Genomic DNA, 20,683 nt, shown 5'->3' with positions numbered 1-20,683 from the left:
TGGGGATGGCCTGCTGATGCTGATGCTGATGTACTGCCTTCTCCTTCAATAACCTGCCGTTCTTTTTCAAACCTCTTGGCTGACCAGGCTAGCCAATGTTTGTAATTTTGAACATCTTCATCAGCAAAAGGAAAGAATGCTTCGCCTGCCAGCGCCTTTTTGTAGCGTGGATCCAGAATAGTAGCACAAATGTAATGCTGTTCTGACTTGATCTTTTGAAGACGTTCATCACCACGTAGGCGCTCTAATAATTTCTCAGACAAAATAAAATGGTCTTTTTTTTTTACATCTTTTTCAAACTCAGAAGACACCGCCATCAGTTGGTGCTCCAGCATGCACAACAATGGGATAGCTTTTCCCAAATTACAGTCCTCCTGGCTGACTGCACGCGTGAAGAACTCAAAAGGACGAAGCATGTCTGTCAGGCTTTTAACTATGTCCCATTGCGCCGCACCCATCCGCAGGTCCTCCTTCTGAGATGTACCCTCTGTTAAGAAATAGTGATCGAGTACCGTATACTGCTCATACAAACGCTCAAGCATGTAGAAGGTTGAGTTCCAACGTGTTGCCACCTCCTGGATGAGTGCTTTCACTGGTATTCGACTTTGAAGTAGCAGCCTCCTCAGATGCTTCCGGGCCTTAAAAGAATGGCTGAAATGGTTGCACATTTTGCGGCAGGTGGCCATTACCGCGAACGCTGCACTGTCTCTATCACTCAAGAATTTTTGAACTACCAGGTTGATACAGTGCGCCAAACACGGCACTCTGAAATAGCCACCCAGCGCCATGGCCTTAACTACATTGGCGCCATTATCCGTGGAAACATAACCAATCTGGCGTTTTTCTGGGGATAGCATTTTCGAGACCTTTTTGTTAAACTCGTCCAAAATGTTTTGGGATGTGTGACTTTTCTCCAAGCCAAACATGGCTAGTGTTGCATGTTTCCGAGCAGCTTTGAAAACTTTGTCCGGGTCAACACCTGCGTTTAGCTTTGCTTTAACACCTGAAAAAGAGACCGAGTGTGCAGTGATGCACATGTAATCAGCGCCTGCGCCACTGGTCCACATGTCTGTTGTCAGATGTATTGTGTGAACAGCACTCTTCTGCAAAGCTGCCCCAATCGCCTCCAGCACATCTTCATGTAGTGCTGGAACCGCAACTCTGGCAAAATAGAACCGGCTAGGAACCTTCCATTTAGGGCAGAGCGTTGCCACTAATTCTAGAAAACCTACCGCTTCTACAAAAGAAAAAGGGAGAAGGTCCACAGCTAGCATTTTAGCCAGCTTAGTGTTATACAGACGCGTCAGTGGGTGGTTGCGTTCATATGGCACGTCTGAAGAAAACATGGTTCTAATGTTGCCCTGGACCAAGCATTTACGGGCTGATAATGACTTCGTTGACCCAATTTTGCTCGCTGGTGAACTTTTGTGCGTTGGTGTCTCACTCGCTCCAACACTCTTAGTGTGCCTCACATTGGGTGTGCTGCTGCCAGGGGTACTGGGTGTAAGGGAAGTGTTTGACACGTCTTCTTCCTCCTCGTCATCATCAGATGCAACATCAACGTTTTCTTGACTTCCAATTCGGGCTTCATTGATCGCATCTAGGTGCGCAAACCATTTGACAGTGTGCTTTCTCTCAAGATGACCTCTCTGGCCTCCGGTACCATAGTTGGTACCTGACTTACCACGACTAACTGCAAGCTTACAAAGGGTACAAATGGCAAACTTTGGATTTTTTTGGCAAACAGTAAAGTAGTCCCAAACTGGGGACTTGAAGTGTCTGTGGGGCCTGGAGGAGGCGGCGATACTGGGGGTGACGGTCATGAAGCTAATGCCAGATGAAGTGGAGGATCTGGATTGCCCAACTTTTGTACGTTGTGCACTTTCACCGCCACTAATTAAGGTCGAGGTGGATGGAGGTCCCTTCTTGCCAGAAAGAAATATGGAAGCGGTACGAGTTGGTGTACTACTTAACTCCAATGATTGTGGTGTTGTTTCCACTGCCTCCTCGTCGACAACATCATCATCACGCTCAGCAGCTTTTCGGGCTAGGGTCAAAATGTCTGTTTGCTGCATGCCCGCTGGAGCTGCAGTGACCTTTATGATGACTGGGTCGTTGTTGTCAGAGTCTCATCAGCAGCAGTATCCGCCACTTCTTGTTGAGCCTCATCATCACACTCCATAACTCTGAGACTTTGGACGAGCTTCCTTTTACGCTTAACTACCTTTGTCAGATCATGGTGTGCCTCACTCTCAGGCAGTGGTGCTGGTTCCCAATTTTGATCCGTATCATCAGAAGGAGGTGTGCTTGAAGAAGATGTAGACACCACCCTTGATCTCTTCCTTGCTAGGGGTGTGGAAGATGAATGATCATCAGGAGGAGTGTCTTCCTCAAATGATACCTCGCCTTGATTGTCGATTTCCTGATGTGCCCCTACTTCGGGAGGAACAACTATTGTGGGCACTTGTGACCCTCCATGCACCTCTGCTTGCGCATCTCCTTGCGCTGCCTCTCCTTCCACATGTACTTGGGCTTGTACTTGTACTGCACATGTGGTTTTTGTTGCGGCTGTGGTTGTTCAACACTCCTCAGATGAGCTACAACAACCTGTGTTGATTGAGGGACATTGCTGCTGCTTTCTTGCGATGAGCCAACATCACTGGTCGATGGTGATTGAAGAACTATACTGGCTGCCTCTGCAGCACTCAAGGGCTTGGACTTAAGTTGGCGTGGTGGTGGTGGTGGCACTGAGCCCAATGGAGCGGGGGTGCTGCTGCCAGCTTGGTCCCCAGCAGATCCCGCTGCTGCTGCAGGCATACTTTTTTTTTTACTCCCAAAAAAAGGGGCGGGCGGCACACCAGTCTCCTTGGTAACTTGCTTCTTCTGCTCCTTACTGGCACCTTTCTTGCTAGAGGAACTACGGGTAACTTTTTTGGGGGCCATCTTCTTCAGAGCAGGTCAGAACAGCAGGCAGCACTTGCACGAGTTGCAGAGTTGTCTGTGTCCAGACGTGACGTCGCGTGACGTTATGCTGCACACACACACCGCTGCAGGACTTCTTCCTGGCACTGGTGGTTCTCTAGAGTCTTGTGCACCTAAAAGCAATGGAAGACAGAGGAACATCAGTTCAGTTATACACCCCAAAAAATGGAAAAACACAGAAAAATAAGCACAATCCCATGCCATCCATGATGTTTACATTCAAGACACCACACAGAAAGACTAGGCCCATGCAACACTGAGTCACTACCCCTGGGGATAATGGATGAAAAGTAGGCAAAATAAGTGCAGGCCTCAGACACTGCCTGTCTTCAAAATGGCCCCTTACACCCCAAGCCAGTCCACATCAACAGTACACCCCAAAAAACAGAAAAACACCCACAAATCACCACAATCCAATGCCATCCAGGATGTTTACATTAAAGAGAGTGAGACCACACTACAGGCACACTCAGTCCATGCACCACTACCCCTGGGCAAAAGGCCACACCAGCAGCCCCAAAAAAATGACAAAAACCACAAAAAACAGCACAATCCCAGCCCATCCATGGCCTCAATGGTGTTTAAATTCAAGAGGACACCCCACAGAAAGACTAGGCCCATGCAACACTCACCACCCCTGGGCAAAGGGCCCCACCAGCAGCCCCCAAAAAACGACAAAAAACAATAAAATCAGCACAATCCCAGCCCATCCATGGCCTCAATGGTGTTTAAATTCAAGAAGACACCCCTCAGAAAGACTAGGCCCATGCAACACTCACTACCCCTGGGCATAATGGATGAAAAGTAGGCAAAATAAGTGCAGGCCTCAGACACTGCCTCTCTTCAAAATGGCCCCTTACACCCCAAGCCAGTCCACATCAACAGTACACCCCCAAAAAACAGACAAACACCCACAAATCACCACAATCCAATGCCATCCAGGATGTTTACATTAAAGAGAGTGAGACCACACTACAGGCACACTCAGTCCATGCACCACTACCCCTGGGCAAAAGGCCACACCAGCAGCCCCAAAAAAACGACAAAAACCACAAAAAACAGCACAATCCCAGCCCATCCATGGCCTCAATGGTGTTTAAATTCAAGAGGACACCCCACAGAAAGACTAGGCCCATGCAACACTCACCACCCCTGTGCAACGGGTCCCACCAGCAGCCCCAAAAAATCGACAAAAAACAATAAAATCAGCACAATCCCAGCCCATCCATGGCCTCAATGGTGTTTAAATTCAAGAAGACACCCCACAGAAAGACTAGGCCCATGCAACACTCACTACCCCTGGGCATAATGGATGAAAAGTAGGCAAAATAAGTGCAGGCCTCAGACACTGCCTCTCTTCAAAATGGCCCCTTGCACCCCAAGCACATGTTGCCTGTACCAGCCAGCACTCAAGATGGCCACCACCACCACCCACATGGCCAGTCCACATCAACAGTACACCCCCAAAAAACAGAAAAACAGCCAAAAATCACCACAATCCAATGCCATCCATGATGTTTACATTAAAGAGAGTGAGACCACACCACAGGCACACTCAGTCCATGCACCACCACCCCTGGGCAAAAGGCCACACCAGCAGCCCCAAAAAAACGACAAAAAACAATAAAATAAGCACAATCCCAGCCCATCAATGGCCTCAATGATGTTTAAATTCAAGAAGACACCCCACAGAAAGACTAGGCCCATGCAACACTCACCACCCCTGGGCAAAGGGCCCCACCAGCAGCCCCAAAAAAACGACAAAAACAACAAAAATCAGCACAATCCCAGCCCATCCATGGCCTCAATGGTGTTTAAATTCAACAAAACAGTTGTATCATGCACCCATAACCAACCCTGGTCCTACTGGATACTGTAGCTACCCACAATATAATGTATTTAATGTTCTGAAAAAGTTCCAAAATTGTAGTTGCAGCAACTGTAAGGCCCCAAACAAACTTACTTGTGAAAGTTGATTTCTAATCCAAAAGTGATCCAAAGAAAGTCAAAAATGCCTCAAATCCAAATATCCAGCAGCACCCACAAAAAGTAATCCTTCCAGCTCCAGATCCAAATGAAAGTGACCAGGAGATGGACAAAGCACTGGGAGGAGCCTGCTGGACAGGAACAGGAAGTTGGAGACTGTGGGGCACTTCCTCCCCCCCCCCCCCAAAAATGGACTCCTTGCAAAAAAAAAGGCCATGCAAATGTCAACCTGAGGAGTGATTCTGATAAAAATCATAATTTTCTGAAGGTTTATCCTGTTTGCTGGTGATTTTCTTGTGCAAAATTGCAAAATCTCTATTTCGCGAGTGCGAGATTGTTCCTTTCCGCCGCAACTACGTGTTCGCAATTGCGAACTCTCGCGAGGTGTGCTGTGCAAGGTGGCAAGCCGCGATTACGTATTAGCGGGCGCCAAACTCCCGCGGGATCACGCAGCAAGATCCAAAATGGCGCGGCACTCGCTAAATATGATCGAGAAAAACAACTCGGCAAACGCTTAATGACGGAAAGTGAACGCCGTGCACCACGCCGCGCGCCGCAACCAAGCAAAAAATCCGCCGCGAGCGGATTCACGGATTTTCGACAAATTCGCGAGACTTCGCGGATTGCGGATTTGCCGAAAATCCGAAAAATCCGCGATCGGAGCGGATTTTACGCCCATGCTTAATCAGGAGATAGCGGGCAGAAGAGCTGAAGGAGATCCCATCTGCAGCAAGTTCACTGTATGCTTACACTTCATAGAGGGCTTACACTGAAAGAGGTACAGACAGAGGGTCTGTACACCTGGGCAGATTCTCCATTACTCTTCTCCTCCAAATCCACCCGTCAGTCGAGTCTTGTCTGGGATAATTACAAGGGAAGGGGTATCTATACCAGACCCTGGTTTACACTGGTGGAGACAGCATGTAATTGGGGGGCGGGGGGTAGCTAACTGTGTAAGTGGACTGTTACTTCATTGTGATGTGGTGTTCCTCAAAGTTTTGTGTCGTTTGTGCTTTCCTAAATTGAATTAAGTTTAGGGCCCTGTTGATGTGTGCAGGGATGTTGTAGCAGATTCTGTGGTTCCCCTGTAATATGTGGTTAGCGCCCTATAAAATTTCACTTTTGCTATCCTCCCACAGACATACTCAGGCATTGGCCAAGCCAAGAGCCCTGAGCTTCACGCCTCTACGAGGCTTGAGTCCCAACACAGCCACAAAACTAGAAACAGATTGGATTACAAAAATACTCAAAATTGTAGATGTCTAAGATAAACACCATAGATTCTTATGCACATATACACCTATGAAATATTCCACCCACAATGTACAAAAACGTACTTTCCACCATTCGACTGAAACCCGCAGTCCAATATCTGGATACATTCACAGGTGATAAACTGTGCTATACAAGTACCATATGATTGATTGACCTATTGTACAATTTAGTAAATGTACTCTCCTCATCCCACTCAAGTGTTGATAGTGGGACAAGATGCAGGTCAACACGTTTCTGCATGCATGTTTTTGTATGGTCGTTATTTCTGCATTTTTATTTTGGGCGAGTATATTTTTATAGTCGTTCATGAGCCCTACACAGGGCCTATATGTGGTGCCTCGACTGAATGCAGCAATGAGTGTATGGATGTGCCAAACAGATTATTTGGTTATAATCAGTATTTCTGTTAGGGTGCAGGGTGTGGAGATAGTGTGCCAGGGTATGAGTTAGTGTGCAGGGTTTGAGTTAGTGTGTTAAGGGTTCGGTTAGTGGGCAGGGATTGAGTTAGTGTGCCAAGGGTTGGGTTAGTGTGCAGGGTTTGGGTTAGTGTGCAGTGTTTGAGTTAGTGTGCCAAGGGTTGGGTTAGTGTGCAAGGTTGGGATAGTGTGCAGGGTTTGGGTTAGTGTGCATGGTTTGGGTTAGTGTGGCAGGGTTTGAGTTAGTGTGCAAGGGTTGGGTTAGTGTGCAGGGTTTGAGTTAGTGTGCCAAGGGTTGGGTTAGTGTGCAGGATTTGGGTTAGTGTGCCAAGGGTTGGGTTAGTGTGCAGGGTTTGGGTTAGTGTACAGGGTTTGGGTTAGTGTGCAGTATTTGAGTTAGTGTGCCAAGGGTTGGGTTAGTGTGCAAGGTTGGGATAGTGTGCAGGGTTTGAGTTAGTGTGCATGGTTTGGGTTAGTGTTGCAGGGTTTGAGTTAGTGTGCAAGGGTTGGGTTAGTGTGCAGGGTTTGAGTTAGTGTGCCAAGGGTTGGGTTAGTGTGCAGGATTTGGGTTAGTGTGCCAAGGGTTGGGTTAGTGTGCAGGGTTTGGGTTAGTGTACAGGGTTTGGGTTAGTGTGCAGGGTTTGGGTTGGTGTGCAGGGTTTGGGTTAGTGTGCCAGGGTTTGAGTTAGTGTGCCAGGGTTTGAGTTAGTGTGCAGGGTTTGGGTTAGTGTGCCAAGGGTTGGGTTAGTGTGCAGGGTTTGGGTTAGTGTGCAGGGTTTGGGTTAGTGTGCAGGGTTTGGGTTAGTGTGCCAGGGTTCGATTTAGTGTGCATGACTTGAGTTAGTGTGCCAAGGGTTGGGTTAGTGTGCAGGGTTTGAGTTAGTGTGCCAAGGGTTGGGTTAGTGTGCAGTGTTTGGGTTAGTGTGCAGGGTTTGAGCTAGTGTGCCAGGGTTTGAGTTAGTGTGCAGGGTCTGGGTTAGTGTGCTAAGTGTTGGATTAGTGTGCCAGGGTTTGAGTTAGTGTGCAGGGTTTGAGTTAGTGTGCCAAGGGTTGGGTTAGAGTGCAGGCTTTGGATTAGTGTGCCAAAGGTTGGGTTAGTGTGCAGGGTTTGGGTTAGTGTGCCTGGGTTTGGGTTAGTGTGCCGGGTTTGAGTTAGTGTGCCAAGGGTTGGGTTAGTGTGCAGGAGTTGGGTTAGTGTGCCAGGGTTTGGGTTAGTTTGCATGGGTTTGGGTTGGTGTGCCAGGGTTTGGGTTAGTGTGCCAGGGTTTGGGTTAGTGTGCAGGGTATGGGTAAGTGTGCAGGGTTTGGATAAGTGTGCCAGGGTTTGGTGTAGTGTGCCAAGGGTGGGGTTAGTGTGCCATGGTTTGGGTTATTGTGCCAGGGTTTGGGTTAGTGTGTCAGGGTTTGGGTTAGTGTGCCAGGGTTTGGGTTAGAGTGCCTGGGTTTGGGTTGGTGTGCCAGGGTTTGGGTTGGTGTGCCAGGGTTTGGGTTGGTGTGCCAGGGTTTAGGTTATTGTGCAGGGTTTGGGTAAGTGTGCAGGGTTTGGGTAAGTGTGCCAGGGTTTCGGTTAGTGCGCCAGGGTTTGGGTTAGTGTGCAGGGTTTTGGATACTGTGCCAGGGGTTGGGTAGTGTGCAGGGTTTTGGTTAGTGTGCAGGGGTTGGGTTAGTGTGCCAGGGTTTTTGGTAAGTGTGCCAGGGTTTTGGTAAGTGTGCCAGGAGCTGGGTAGTGTGCAGAGTTTGGGTTAGTGTGCAGGGTTTGGGTAAGTGTTCCAGGGCTTGGGTAAGTGTGCCAGGGTTTGGGTAAGTGTGCAAGGGTTTGGGTTAGTGTCTCAGGGGTTATGGTTAGTGTGCAGGGTTTGGGTAAGTGTGCCAGGGTTTGGGTTATTGTGCCACGGGTTTTGGTTAGTGTGCATGGTTTTGGTAAGTGTTCCAGGGGTTGGGTAGTGTACAGGGTTTAGGTCAGGGTGCTAAGGTTCAGGTTAGGGTGCCAGGGGTTTTGGTTAGTGTGCAGGGTTTGGGTTAGGGTGCCAGGGTTTGGTTTAGGGGGCTAGGGTTTGGGTAAGTGTGCCAGGGTTTGAGTAAGTGTGCCAGGGTTTGGGTTAGAGTGCCAGGGGTTTTGGTTAGTGTGCAGGGTTTGGGTTAGGGTGCCAGGGCTTTGGTAAGTTTGCCAGAGTTTGAGTAGTGTGCAGGGTTTGGGTAAGTGTGCCAGGGTTTGGGTTGGTGTGCCAGGGGTTTTGGGTAGTGTGCAGGGTTTGGGTTAGGGTGCCAGGATTTGGGTTAGTGTGCCAGGGGTTTTGGTTAGGGTGCAGGGTTTGAGTTAGTGTGCAGGGTTCGGGTTAGGGTGCCAGGGGTTTTGGTTAGTGTGCAGGGTTTGGGTTAGGGTGCAAGGATTTGGTCAAGTGTGCCAGGGTTTGGGTAAGTGTGCCAAGGTTTTGGTTAGTGTGCAGGATTTGGGTTAGGGTGCCAGAGTTTGGGTAAGTATGCCAGGGTTTGGGTAAGTGTGCCAGGGGTTTTGGGTAGTGTGCAGGGTTTGGGTTAGGGTGCCAGGGTTTGGGTTAGGGTGCCAGGGTTTGGGTTAGTGTGCCAGGGGTTTTGGTTAGTCTGCAGGGTTTGGGTTAGGGTGCCAGTGGTTTTGGTTAGTGTGCAGGGTTTTGGTAAGTGCGCCAGGGGTTGGGTAGTGTGCAGGGTTTAGGTTAGTGTGCAGGGTTTGGGTTGGCGTGCAGGGTTTGGGTTAGGGTGCCAAGGCGGGTGTGGCTGCCTCAGTGCCAGATACAACGAGTGAATGTCTGTGGGAGTGGTGCCAGAGGAGCAGAAGATTGTGAATGAACTGCGGTATGTCAGTGGCAGAGGAAAGAAAAGAACATCTTTCTACTTTCACATCTCCTCTGTTACACACACAAAATACCCACGTAGCAGGTTACCTTTGCAGCAGCAGCAGCAGAGAATGATACCCAGAGTGATGAGTATCACAGCCACGATGGGCAAGCAAATCATCAAACCTATGGCCGTATCTAACCCCGAAAATGAAAAGCCTGAAAGGAAAAGAAATGCAAGTTTTATGTCACAATTAGTCTGTACATGAATCAAATAGCATACATACAATAATATCATCTACTGATTCGAAAATCTGCTCTAGACAAATTAGCTAATTCATCCATGTAATGTTAAATATATTTTTTCATGTCTCAGAAAGCATCTTAATCAATCAATCAAACATTTTACAATTTTATTCTGTAGATACAAAACTACAGCCAGTACTTCTATGTAAAGTAAACAATGCTTCATTTGAAGTAGCTAAGATTTTAAAATGGCAGATTAGGTGAATCAGGGCAGTGCGAGTCCCATAGAACGAGCTCCCTAGGCAAATCAAAAAAATTCACATAGGAAACGTCACAAGGAAAATCCACAAGGGAAAATCCAAAGTGCAAACCATGAAGGTTTATTTACAGTTTTATGATTCAATACAGGAAGCAAAGAGATTAACTAAATAATTCAATTGAACACCAGTATCATACATCAAGGCTGACATTTTCTAAGTATAAAGTCAGATCTGAAAGTGTCATAGAGTCTGCTAAGTAAAAGAAGGGAAAAGCTCTCAAAACAAAAGTGGGATGGGTATGCCCGGATAGGGGTCCCTTGCTCATTGCGCCACTGGATTCAAGCAATCCTGTCTGATGAGGGCTGATATACCCCAAAACCGGAACCAGTATGCTTGTTTCTGGTCCAAGGAGGACCCAGCCTGGCAGTTCGGGCTAAACTGTTCCTATGAGGAACAGGGTCAAGGCTGATTTGCATATGGCTGGTTCCAAACTGTGATGGCATAGTCGTCATAAGAACTGTGGATTTAATCTAGATGTCTTGACTGAGGGAGAATGTTTGATTTGTTCAGCATTCCATCCATCTTTTGTTGCACATACACAGTCATTTTATTGGTGGCACTGCACTTCAGTCTGCCTTAACCTTAAAATTATATGCAAATTCGACTTTGGATAAAAAGGTACTTCCAAAATCTCAAATTACTTTAACTGTACCTATAAGTTACCCCTACCATCTCCCCTAGGTGCCCGAGTGGTAGGGTGCCTTGTAACTGTAAGCAGGGACAATTTAAAAGATATTTTATAAACCCTGGTGAGGGAAAAACTGCCAATTTTGTTGTCTTTATTGTAGTGAATTGCGCCAGAGACTAACATTGAGAAATTTAATTTAAATATACATATTGTCAAAAGCCATGTAAAAATATACTTCAATGTATGAATTTAATAGTTACGATAAATCCAACAACTTGCCACTGCTAGATTTATAATTAATATTACAGAAAATAAGTTATTAATGGTTTATTTCTGTAACCAACATCTTGCTTTCCTGCTGCCGTCTCACAGGCTGATTGAATGAGGTGCAAAATATCTTGTCAGAGAAGCAATAGCTTTCCTGTGCGTGGAGATGTGCACGCTGCAGGAAAGATGGCAGGAAGGGAGTAGCATGGCCCAACTGGACTTTAAAAGGAGAATAACACTTTGGGAAAGGCCTGGCTCACCCCTACATCCTGCCTCCCCAGCCATACAGGGGCCGTAATTACATTTAAGCAGGGGCTGGAAGGAATGTTTTTGTGAATCTTAGCAACACCAGGGGATTGGCTTAGCCTGATCTTAATCTGCTGGAGAGACTTTCTCCATTTTGGATCTTGAGAGAATCGGGCTTTCTGGGTCAAGAATATGCCTTACTTATGGCACACCTATAGAGGAATGGGCGGGGAATCCAGCACAGGTCCTAATGGCCATGAGGAGAGTTTTCCTAGAAATGGTGATGACTTGCTCCCAAACCGTGCTTTCTGTTTCTGATTTGAAGTCATAATGTTGTACTTTATTTGCTGTGGGGGTGGGGCTCTACCCTTGCGATGTCATATGCAAATAATATAGGATGTCTATGCTGCTGTTTCTCTGTAAATTTAATAAAAAGATTTTTGAAAAAATAGAATATGTCACACCTACTTAGGTGGCGCCCTGCATCCCATAGGTCAGGGGTGCCCCTCTGCTTGATGCCAAGAAATGTTCATAAATATGAAAGAGCTGTGTAGAATTGTCCTTCAATAAATACCGCAGAAGATGGTTGCATATTCCAAATAGAAGGTTTATTTCAAGTAAAGAATATATATATAACATAGACCTAACATGGGAAAATAAACTAATCATGGAACAAAATAATACATAAAATAAATACCACATGCAAGAACAAGATAGCTATGACTCACTGAGAAGTGCTCAGTAGCATGGACCAGTATAAGGCTGTCATTTATCCCATTTGGGAAGACATGTGCCTGGGAATTCAGGCTGGACTGTTCCTATTGGACTACTTTGCGGAGGGCTGGTCTCTGTCTACAGGGTAATATTGGGTGAAAAAACGATGGACTGATATGTGACCCAAGCAATCCCCAGAGGCTCAGACGAATTCAAGCATTCCCTTGTTGATTGGCTACATTTTCTGTTGGATACCAGTACCTCTGTTTTGCTGGTTTTGGAGTTGTGTATTCTTTTCCTTGGCATTTCATGACATTGTACTTGGTAACAAGCTTGGAACAGTGGAACCAGCAGAGATGCGTTTTTCAATCCTAGTCTTCCAATGCGGCCAAATTATGAGCTCTGGGTGAATCACTTTTTTAATGGGTTCTGCTGCTTTTTATTTGCAACTGTTGAAAGTAATTACATCAAACTCACAGTGAACAGTGTGTGTTATTAGAACTGGACTTTATGCCAATGGTCATGAATATTACCATTTGGCCATATGATGTATTCGTGAACAAACCTATCACACACAGACATAAAAGACACACAAGAGAAAACAATATTCCAGTAAACTGAGCAAAGTCCTTCTTGTTCTAGATCTTGATTATGAACTATGGTATAGTGGGTAAAGATATTTTTTCAAACAAGCATGACAGAATTGCATTATCTGCAAGAGCAGTTCTAACAATACCCTTGTCTGCTTTGCTGATATTGAGGTCTTCAAAAAGTCTCAAGATAGAATACACGATCTTAGGGCAACCCCATCACTTTTCCACTCATATGTTCCTAGTTGAATGGGGGATAGTTGATGAGTAAGGCTATATGTGTATTGACTATACCTAACTGATAAAAAGCTATATCATAATTTTTGGTCCGATTTGGTACTTTGATATTAAAATATCATCACAAAAAGCTGTTTGAAAGAATATCACACAATTTTACACAATCTTGCTGTAGATAAATGCTAAGTCTGGGCAGTGAACTTTGCTCCACTTGCAGAGTTTGCGGAGTTTTCAGCACTCCGCGTTGCATGGAGCTTGCGGAGTTCCAGTTTTTTTCCTTGCTCAAGTTCGTCAACATCAAGTTGGCAAGCATAATCGTGGAACTCAACCTCCCGGCAAGATTTCTCAATGCGGGTTGTTAGATTTCTGATTTCGAAGGGTCGCATATGCTCACGACCGCTCACATTGAGAAACCCATCCGTTCAAGTTGAGAAAGCTGCTGCTTGAGTAAAAATCTACTCGAGCGGCAAAAAGGAAGAAACCACTTGCGCTGTGCATGGTGCCGTTGGCGATGATTGCACAGTGCGGACAAGCCCCTGGCACTGAGAATCATTGTGAACGGCATTTATCTACTGCAATCCGCAGCTTGCAGAGCTCCGCGTAGCGTGGCAGAGGTTTTATGCACTTCGTGGAGTACCACGTAGATGAACTCTGCCCAGGCTTAGTAAATGCACCTTTTTTGTGTGGTTGTCCCCATATTCTGATAGATTCTTCAACTGGTTTTTGGACTATGCACACTGGGGCCCTACTATCTAGTTGCCAGTGTATGTGCTGCATCCCCTAAAAACAAGTTGAACTGATATACACCTAATTGGCATATTCAACCTATGAGTCCCTTGTATATGGTATCAAGTGTACCCAGGGTCTGTAAGTTAACTGTCACAAGTGGATTGCAACACATATTGTGCCTCCACTAATGTGAAATGCAAAACATGACTTAGAGCTTTTACCAGTAACATGGCTTTCAGGTTTAAACTGAAAATTCGACCTGTGACAATATGGAAACAACCTTTATCCTGCAGTCTTTACTATGCAATACACTTACCATGCAGTCTTTGCAATGCATATGCATTTACTATGCATGCCTTTACCACGTATATGCCTTTACCACAATTGCCTTCATCACACGTCTTTACCAGGCATTATTGGGAGGGAAACAGCGTTGTAATCGCATGCGCCACAACACATGAGATTACAATGCAGTCATTACAACGACCGCGCTGGTATAATGCTGACCATTACATCGCAAGCCGTTTCTACAACTTTCTGTAGGGGCGAGCTAAACTAAGGAATAGTATAATTTACTAATCCAACACCTTCCCTACTGTTGCACACGCTGGAGTTGGAATAGTAAATTATACTATTCCTAAGTCCAGGGCGCTCACGACAGCAAGTCGTAGAAATGACTTGCGATTTAATGTTGTTGTAACAACGTGGTCTTTGTGACAGCCACGTTGTAATCGCATGCGTTGTATTGCATGCGATTTAACATTGCATATTCTATTGGGAAGTTTATAGGTAAGTAACAACATAGACACTATAAGGGAAGCAAAAACAGAATATACAAAGTCTGTCTGGGCTGTTAACAAAAAAGATATGGATGAGTTATGGACTAAGCTAACTTGGGAACCTTTGGACTCTGCCACTTTCATTCAACACTTTAAAAAAACTACTTAACTATACAATAATCAGATTCTCTTTCCAAAAGGATAAAGAGGAGCTTGCAACGTGAGGACATGCCTGGATGATTGGGTGATCCGAAGCTTAACATGTGAAACTAAAACTGTTGCAATGTCATCAAAAACCTGCTTGGCTTTACTTCGGTGAGAGAAGTTTCTGTTTATGCAGTTCAAACTAAGATAATCTCCAGCACCTATCCTGCATCTGCTCTACGATGGCCATGGAAAGGAGGCATCTGCTTAAGCTTTCACTAAAAATTAAAGGGAAGCATACTTGCAAGTGGACTGTCATATCCTGTCTAGAGTAGGCCTGAGTGCTGTATTTGGGCACTCAGCGGAGGAGTCCTGAGTTCCTGAATTCCACCTTTCAGGCGAAAGTGGAGTTATTTTTCCATTCACGCCTTAACGAGAACCCGTAAGATTTTGGACTGACATGAATGGCTTCTGCCTGCCACAGCACAGATTTATTGCAAAAGCAATTGCTCGAGCAGCTTTTATGCTCGAGAGGTTGCTGAGTGGCTTTTCAAGTGGATTTTCCTCTGACTCTAGCCGTTTGACTTGTTGTTTTTGTGCGAGAAGGCTTTTTAAAAAAAGAAATTCAAACAGGTAGGAAGCTCCCCAGAGTCTCCATCTTCATGTTCCTGTCCAGCAGCCTCCTCCTAATGCTTCGTCACTTTCCTGGTCACTTCTCATTTCGATTTGGAGCTGGAAGGATCCATCTCCTTGTTTGCTGCATATATACAATTTGATTTAAGGACTTTGTGTTTGATTTTTCACAAGTAAGTGGAAAAACTGGTGTATAAGTGTATTATTTGTTTGATTGGGGCATGCACCTGGATTTTTTTGTACTTTTATTCAATATTTTATTGTGGTGGGTTTTCTACAGTTTTAGCAGGGGCCAAGTTATTTTTTTGCATGTAATTTATCTTCTTTTGTATAGGAAAAAGGTTGCACATTTCAGTAAATGTTTTCTCCATATTTTTTAATAAGTTTGCAATATTGATTAAATTCACTATTTTGTCCAGTCTGCCAATGGACATCCAACCAATAGGCCCAGTACTAGACATGGGTGCATGAAACAACTGTTTCTGAGGTGTGTGTTGAATTGAAATATCATTTGGGTAATGGATGATATTGGATAAATAGCAAAATGCGTTTTTTGGGGTATTCATGTATTTTTCTTCCAACAGTGTATAAGTAGTTTAATTATATTTGATGCCTTTGAGGATATTTATTTTGTAAAATATGTGAGCCCAGTTAGTTTGTGTATTTGGTTTTGCTGAATGCACGCTTTTTTTTCTGTGTTACCAATCTATACCTCTTTTGTATGACCAGTGTGTAAGTGTGTTTGCGAATAGGCCACCATTTGTCTTCGTTCCCCATGCCTTCTTGAAAGTTGTTATGACCATGTGGCTGGTGTCTATTTTGTGTAGGCATCCAATGTGTTTTTGCCATAGGCCTGCATGTGTCCTTTTTCCCCCATGTCTTCTTGCTTGTTGTTGCGACCATGTGGCTGGTGGCAATTTTGTGTAGGCATCCATTGTCCTTTTGCCGTAGGCCTGCATGTGTTCTTTGTTTGTGGCCATGCCTCCTTGCTTGCTGTTTCACCATGTGGTCAGTGGCCATTTTGTGTAGGCAGCTAGTGTACCTTTGCCATTGGCCTCCATGTGTTCTTTGTTACCCAAGCCTTCTTGCTTGCTGCTGTTGACCATGTGGCACTGGCTGGTTACACTTTTGTGTGTCTAGCCAATGTTGCCCTTTGCCGCAGACTTGCATGGATGGTTGAGACTGATTTGCATATTGCCAGGTCTAAACTGGGGTGGCATGGTGAGCAAAAGAATGATAAATTTAACACGGATCTCTTGACTGGTGGTGAATGGTTTATTTGTTCTGCATTCTGTCTATTAATTGTGTGTCTTTGACTTACACTCTCTGTTGCAAGCATATAAACAGGTTGTGTAAAAGCTGCAAAGTAAAAGTAAAACTACTTCAGACACTGCAGGCATACATTTAGATACAATAAAATATATCCCCCTTTATATTTGTACAAAGATAACTCACCCTCTCCACCCACACAACATGCCCAACCCTCACCCCAAACAAAACTGACCTCAGACCCAAAGTCCCAAAAGAAAGTCACCCCCAACTCCATTACCACCCTCTCCACCCAGGGTCAACAAACAAGTCCCTCCCACCAAAACATTCTTTTTAAAGTGCTGGAAAAAAGCATTGTGGATGTTAGTTCAGAGCTCGTCCAGGCTCTGCTCCAATGTTGTGAGCCCGCTCTCGATGGAGCTGCAGGATGCAGCGCAGCAATTGCCTGGCAATGTTGTCAGTGCGGGAGGGGGTGGCAGCAGTTGAGCAAGCTGGCGGCGGCACCGGTGAAAGGATGGCCAGGAGGATGGAGGGTTAGGGGGCCCGGCGGCACTAGGGCCTGGCTGAGGTGCATTTATTTCCTCCTACTAATATTCCAGATCCAACAACCAGCAGAGGCTGGATTTGCTCCAGCCTCTGCTGCTGCACACGAGCCACTATCTCTTGCCTGTTGGGTGGTCCAGCTGGACTAGGTATATTGAGAAAAACAAAAAATGTAAATTGTCAATAATGCTCTGTGCAAACAATTGCTTTAAATTACTGGGTGGCACAGTAGCTGTACGTTGCTAGTCCACTAGGGCCATTGGAATTGGATGTGATTAAGATTAGGAGAGTCACAAGGGCATTTTTCTGTTGTGCCCTCACATGACTTGGCTGAAAAGCATTGACTGTGTGTCAGAAAGGTAATAAAAGTCAGAATACCACCAGATAAAAAAATTGTGATTTGATTATTTTTTTCTTCTAAAGGCTTTTCAAGTAAATATACACAGGTACTTTGAGTTGAAAAATAAATGACCTCTCATTCATGAGAACGGCATTATGCATTATGGAGTAACAGTTGTGTGTTGTGCTAAAATAATGAAGCCATGCTGATTGCTAGCCAGCGCATCGGATAGTTTGTTTATTACTGTCTGCAGCTGGGGCAGCTGTAATTGGCAATTATCTACCTTTGATTCCAATGGCCATGCTCTTCTCCAAATGTATTTCTAGTTTCTAAACGGACTCCAAAGAGGCAGATGAATAATAAATAAGATACTACCTCATACACCTCACTTATGAAATGCGGATAATAATACCATCCTCTCTGCAGTAAGTAGATGTTGGGGAAAATACATGTGATGTACTGAACTACTGGGAATGTGGTGGGCTATATAGATTGTATGTGGCACATTAGTCACTGTGAATCCCATACGCCAAACTTGACAGCAAATCATACACCTACTCACCCTTCACTCTGTGGCCTCACCCACCAACACATATTTCCAGCAAATTCATTAATTGGTCAGTAATCAAGGTAAGGACATTTTATTTACACTACTGCAGGGTGTAGGGTAGAGGGATCAGCCAGGTAGGGTAGAGATTTTTTGATATAGAATAGAGGGACCACTATACTGATCATTGATTTGTCATCCTTGGCATCTTCAGTCACTGTGCAGTTTGAAAGGGAACATTCCCAACAGGTGTAAAATAAATCTGTCATGGGAAACCATAGAATATATTCTGGAATCACTTCACTTCATGCTAGCTGGGTGTTGTCAGCTCAGCATGCAACTTTGCCCTGCCCCCCAGCTTTACCAGTTGCAGTGGTGATTGAGATGATGGCCTCTTTTATCAGCAGCTCACCAAAAGCCAGAGGTATTCCACCCATCATTCATCACCCCTCCCCTCCCTGCCTATAGCATTTTTTGCCACCTATGACCGAAGTGTAGTAAGAATCAATTCATGACTGCAGTATTGGCTGTGCAATGTGCATCTGCTCTGCTTCAGTAACTTGCAATTGTACGTGCTACATAAACAAAGTCACAGAGAGAACGCGCTACTCTCTGATTCACTATAGTGACAGGAGTACAGTCTGCCATGGCTTTTTGATTAATCAGCGAAAGCGAGCGCCAATGAAGAGTGCGATTAGAAAGTATAAGTAGCATGCTATTTGGAAAAATAATTAGCAATGTAAAACACAAACACAACAAATAATTAATACTCACCGAGCCCCGGAATCTCGATGCCTAAGAAATCTAGCAGGTCCTGATCCAGGATGTACGCTCAACAGTGCGCCAGCTGCTGGACTGTGCAACGAATCTGGCTGGTGCCATCACACACTGGTGCACTCTCCCCCAGCGAAGCCTGCCCTCCGGCAGGGTGTGTCTGCTACCAGGCATGCTGCTAGCATGCAGGGGAGGTGGTGCTGCATAAAAAAACTAGGGCTGCTACCTCACCAAAGATCGCCCGGGCTGCACACTGGGGCAGCCTGTCTGCCAGCAACGTAGCCACCCTACCTTTGCCATGGGGCTGGGTGGGTTTAAAAAAACAAAACAAAAATGGAAAAGAAAGAAAAACGCTAAGAAAATAAGGAGAAATAAAACAAAAGTCATGAAAAATACAAAAGAAATCCAAAAAGCGCAAAATACACAAACACACATGTAAATATAAACAAGTAGTCCAGGTTTTCACTCGGATCAGAGTCAGCAACCAGCATCAGGAGCCAGAGACGCAGCGTGGGAGCAGGAGCTGGCACAAGAAGCACCAAAAGAAAGTGCCGAAAGGAAAGGAAAATGCTCCAGCCACCCGCCCGCCCACCCTCGCTGATTGTCCCGCTCAGGGTCCCCCCCTCTCTATCTTGCCGCAGTACGGCACTGCATTACTTCACACTACCTCGTATTGAAGCTTAGTGCTCGGGGCTGAGTGCTCAGTGCTCAGAATTAAGAACCAAGACCCACAGCGGGGAAGCGCTTGCACCAAGCGCTGTGGAATCAAGAACCAAGACCTGTAGTGGGGGAGAGCTTGTATCAAAGGCTGTGGAAGACACCAGGGATGAGACATGAGGTACGTGGAGCCCTCACTCTCCCCCACTCTTTCCACTCCCCCACTCTCAACCACCCACGGCAACCAGAGGCACGTAAAGGCAACCAAAGGCTACCAGAGACAACCAGAGGCAGCACAAGGAGTAGGACCTGGAATGTTGAGCGCAGAAACCATAGAGAGCGTGGGTGCTGCAGAGTGTAGAGCCCAGCAAGACTGTGGAAGCGGCACAACTAGGTTAAGTGTAGCTTGCAGGCCACCAGTGGGCCCTGCTCTCCGCCCAAGCTCAGGTTCTGACTCCGGCTCTGCCTGGCTCTGCTTGACCCCACAACAAGCTCCAAAAGCTTTTCGCCTTCTTTGGCCCAACCCTGGGGTATTTACTGGACAGATCAAAACCAGCTTCATCACCAGGCAACCAGGTAACCAGGACCATCAGGACTGGCCGTATTGCCGGACAAGGGTACCTAGACCTCCTGGAATCTTAGAGCTCAGAGTATAGAACAATCATATGGACAAGACATTTGGAGTTGGTCCAGGTTGACATAAATCTGCAAGACGTCAAAAGTCTAAGATGCTGTACCCTCCAGGCAAAGGATGTGTAAGATCTGGTTCGATTCATCGGGAGCGGCAACAATTGGACGAGCAGCCAACTAACTCTTCTTCAATTTCTTCAACCTCAAGTGCAAAGACTATGAATATAAATTCAAATCCAAATTTAAGTGAAACTACCGCAAACAGCAATAGGAACAGTCCTAATGGTAATAGTGACACAAGAGCCTATTTTCAACAAACAAGCAAAAAAGGCAAATTAGGCCACCCTGGCAATCTTGGGAAAATAGCGTTCGCACCGCGCTTTGAGACTTGCATCAAAACCATTGCTAGCACATTAGCATGCACCAATATATATGAGACTTTATGTCAAAGACCCCCAATTGCCACTCCACTTTCTCTTGAAATTATCATAGTTGAGGGCAACAGCGCTCAAGTACAAGAGCTCTCAATTGATCAAGGCCCGTTTTGTACCAACAACTTAGCAAAATGCACACCAGTGTCTGCAAATCCAAACAGCGGACCCATGGATTTTTACCCCACTACCCTCTTAGAGGTAAGTGAGAAGTTTCCTCCCTTAACAAGACACATTAGGGGCAATTGCACTACTCCATTCAAGCCTCAGCTGGACCCTTTGGCCTCCTCATTCATGCCTGCGGTGTCCTCTGAGCCCAGAAGTGAGAGCTCTCCATCTAAAGGGTGTTCTAACTCATCAAACCCATGCCTACATTTATGTGCAAACGAGCCATGGCCCACCAAGCCCAGAAGTGAAGGCTCTCCATTTAAAGGGTGTCCTAACTCATCAAACCCCAGCTTTCTTCTAGGCACAAACGAGCCGTGGT

At 45.7% G+C, this 20,683-nt stretch overlaps 1 protein-coding gene across 1 annotated transcript in view; it reads right to left on the bottom strand.

Annotated features, from left to right (window-relative positions):
- The window catches only part of LOC144803766 (uncharacterized), a 451,660-nt gene that overhangs the window by 183,871 nt on the left and 247,106 nt on the right, over positions 1-20,683 (bottom strand). Inside the window, exon 5 of the mRNA XM_078671876.1 lies at positions 9,581-9,691. Within this exon, the coding sequence (XP_078528002.1) occupies positions 9,581-9,691 (111 nt within the window). The remainder of the gene's footprint in view (positions 1-9,580; positions 9,692-20,683) is intronic.

The sequence above is a fragment of the Lissotriton helveticus genome, chromosome 1_2 (genome assembly GCF_964261635.1).
Source record: "Lissotriton helveticus chromosome 1_2, aLisHel1.1, whole genome shotgun sequence".
In the NCBI taxonomy this organism is placed as follows: domain Eukaryota; kingdom Metazoa; phylum Chordata; class Amphibia; order Caudata; family Salamandridae; genus Lissotriton; species Lissotriton helveticus.
Note: the sequence above shows the minus strand (reverse complement) of the source record. Positions and strands in the feature narration are given on the sequence as shown.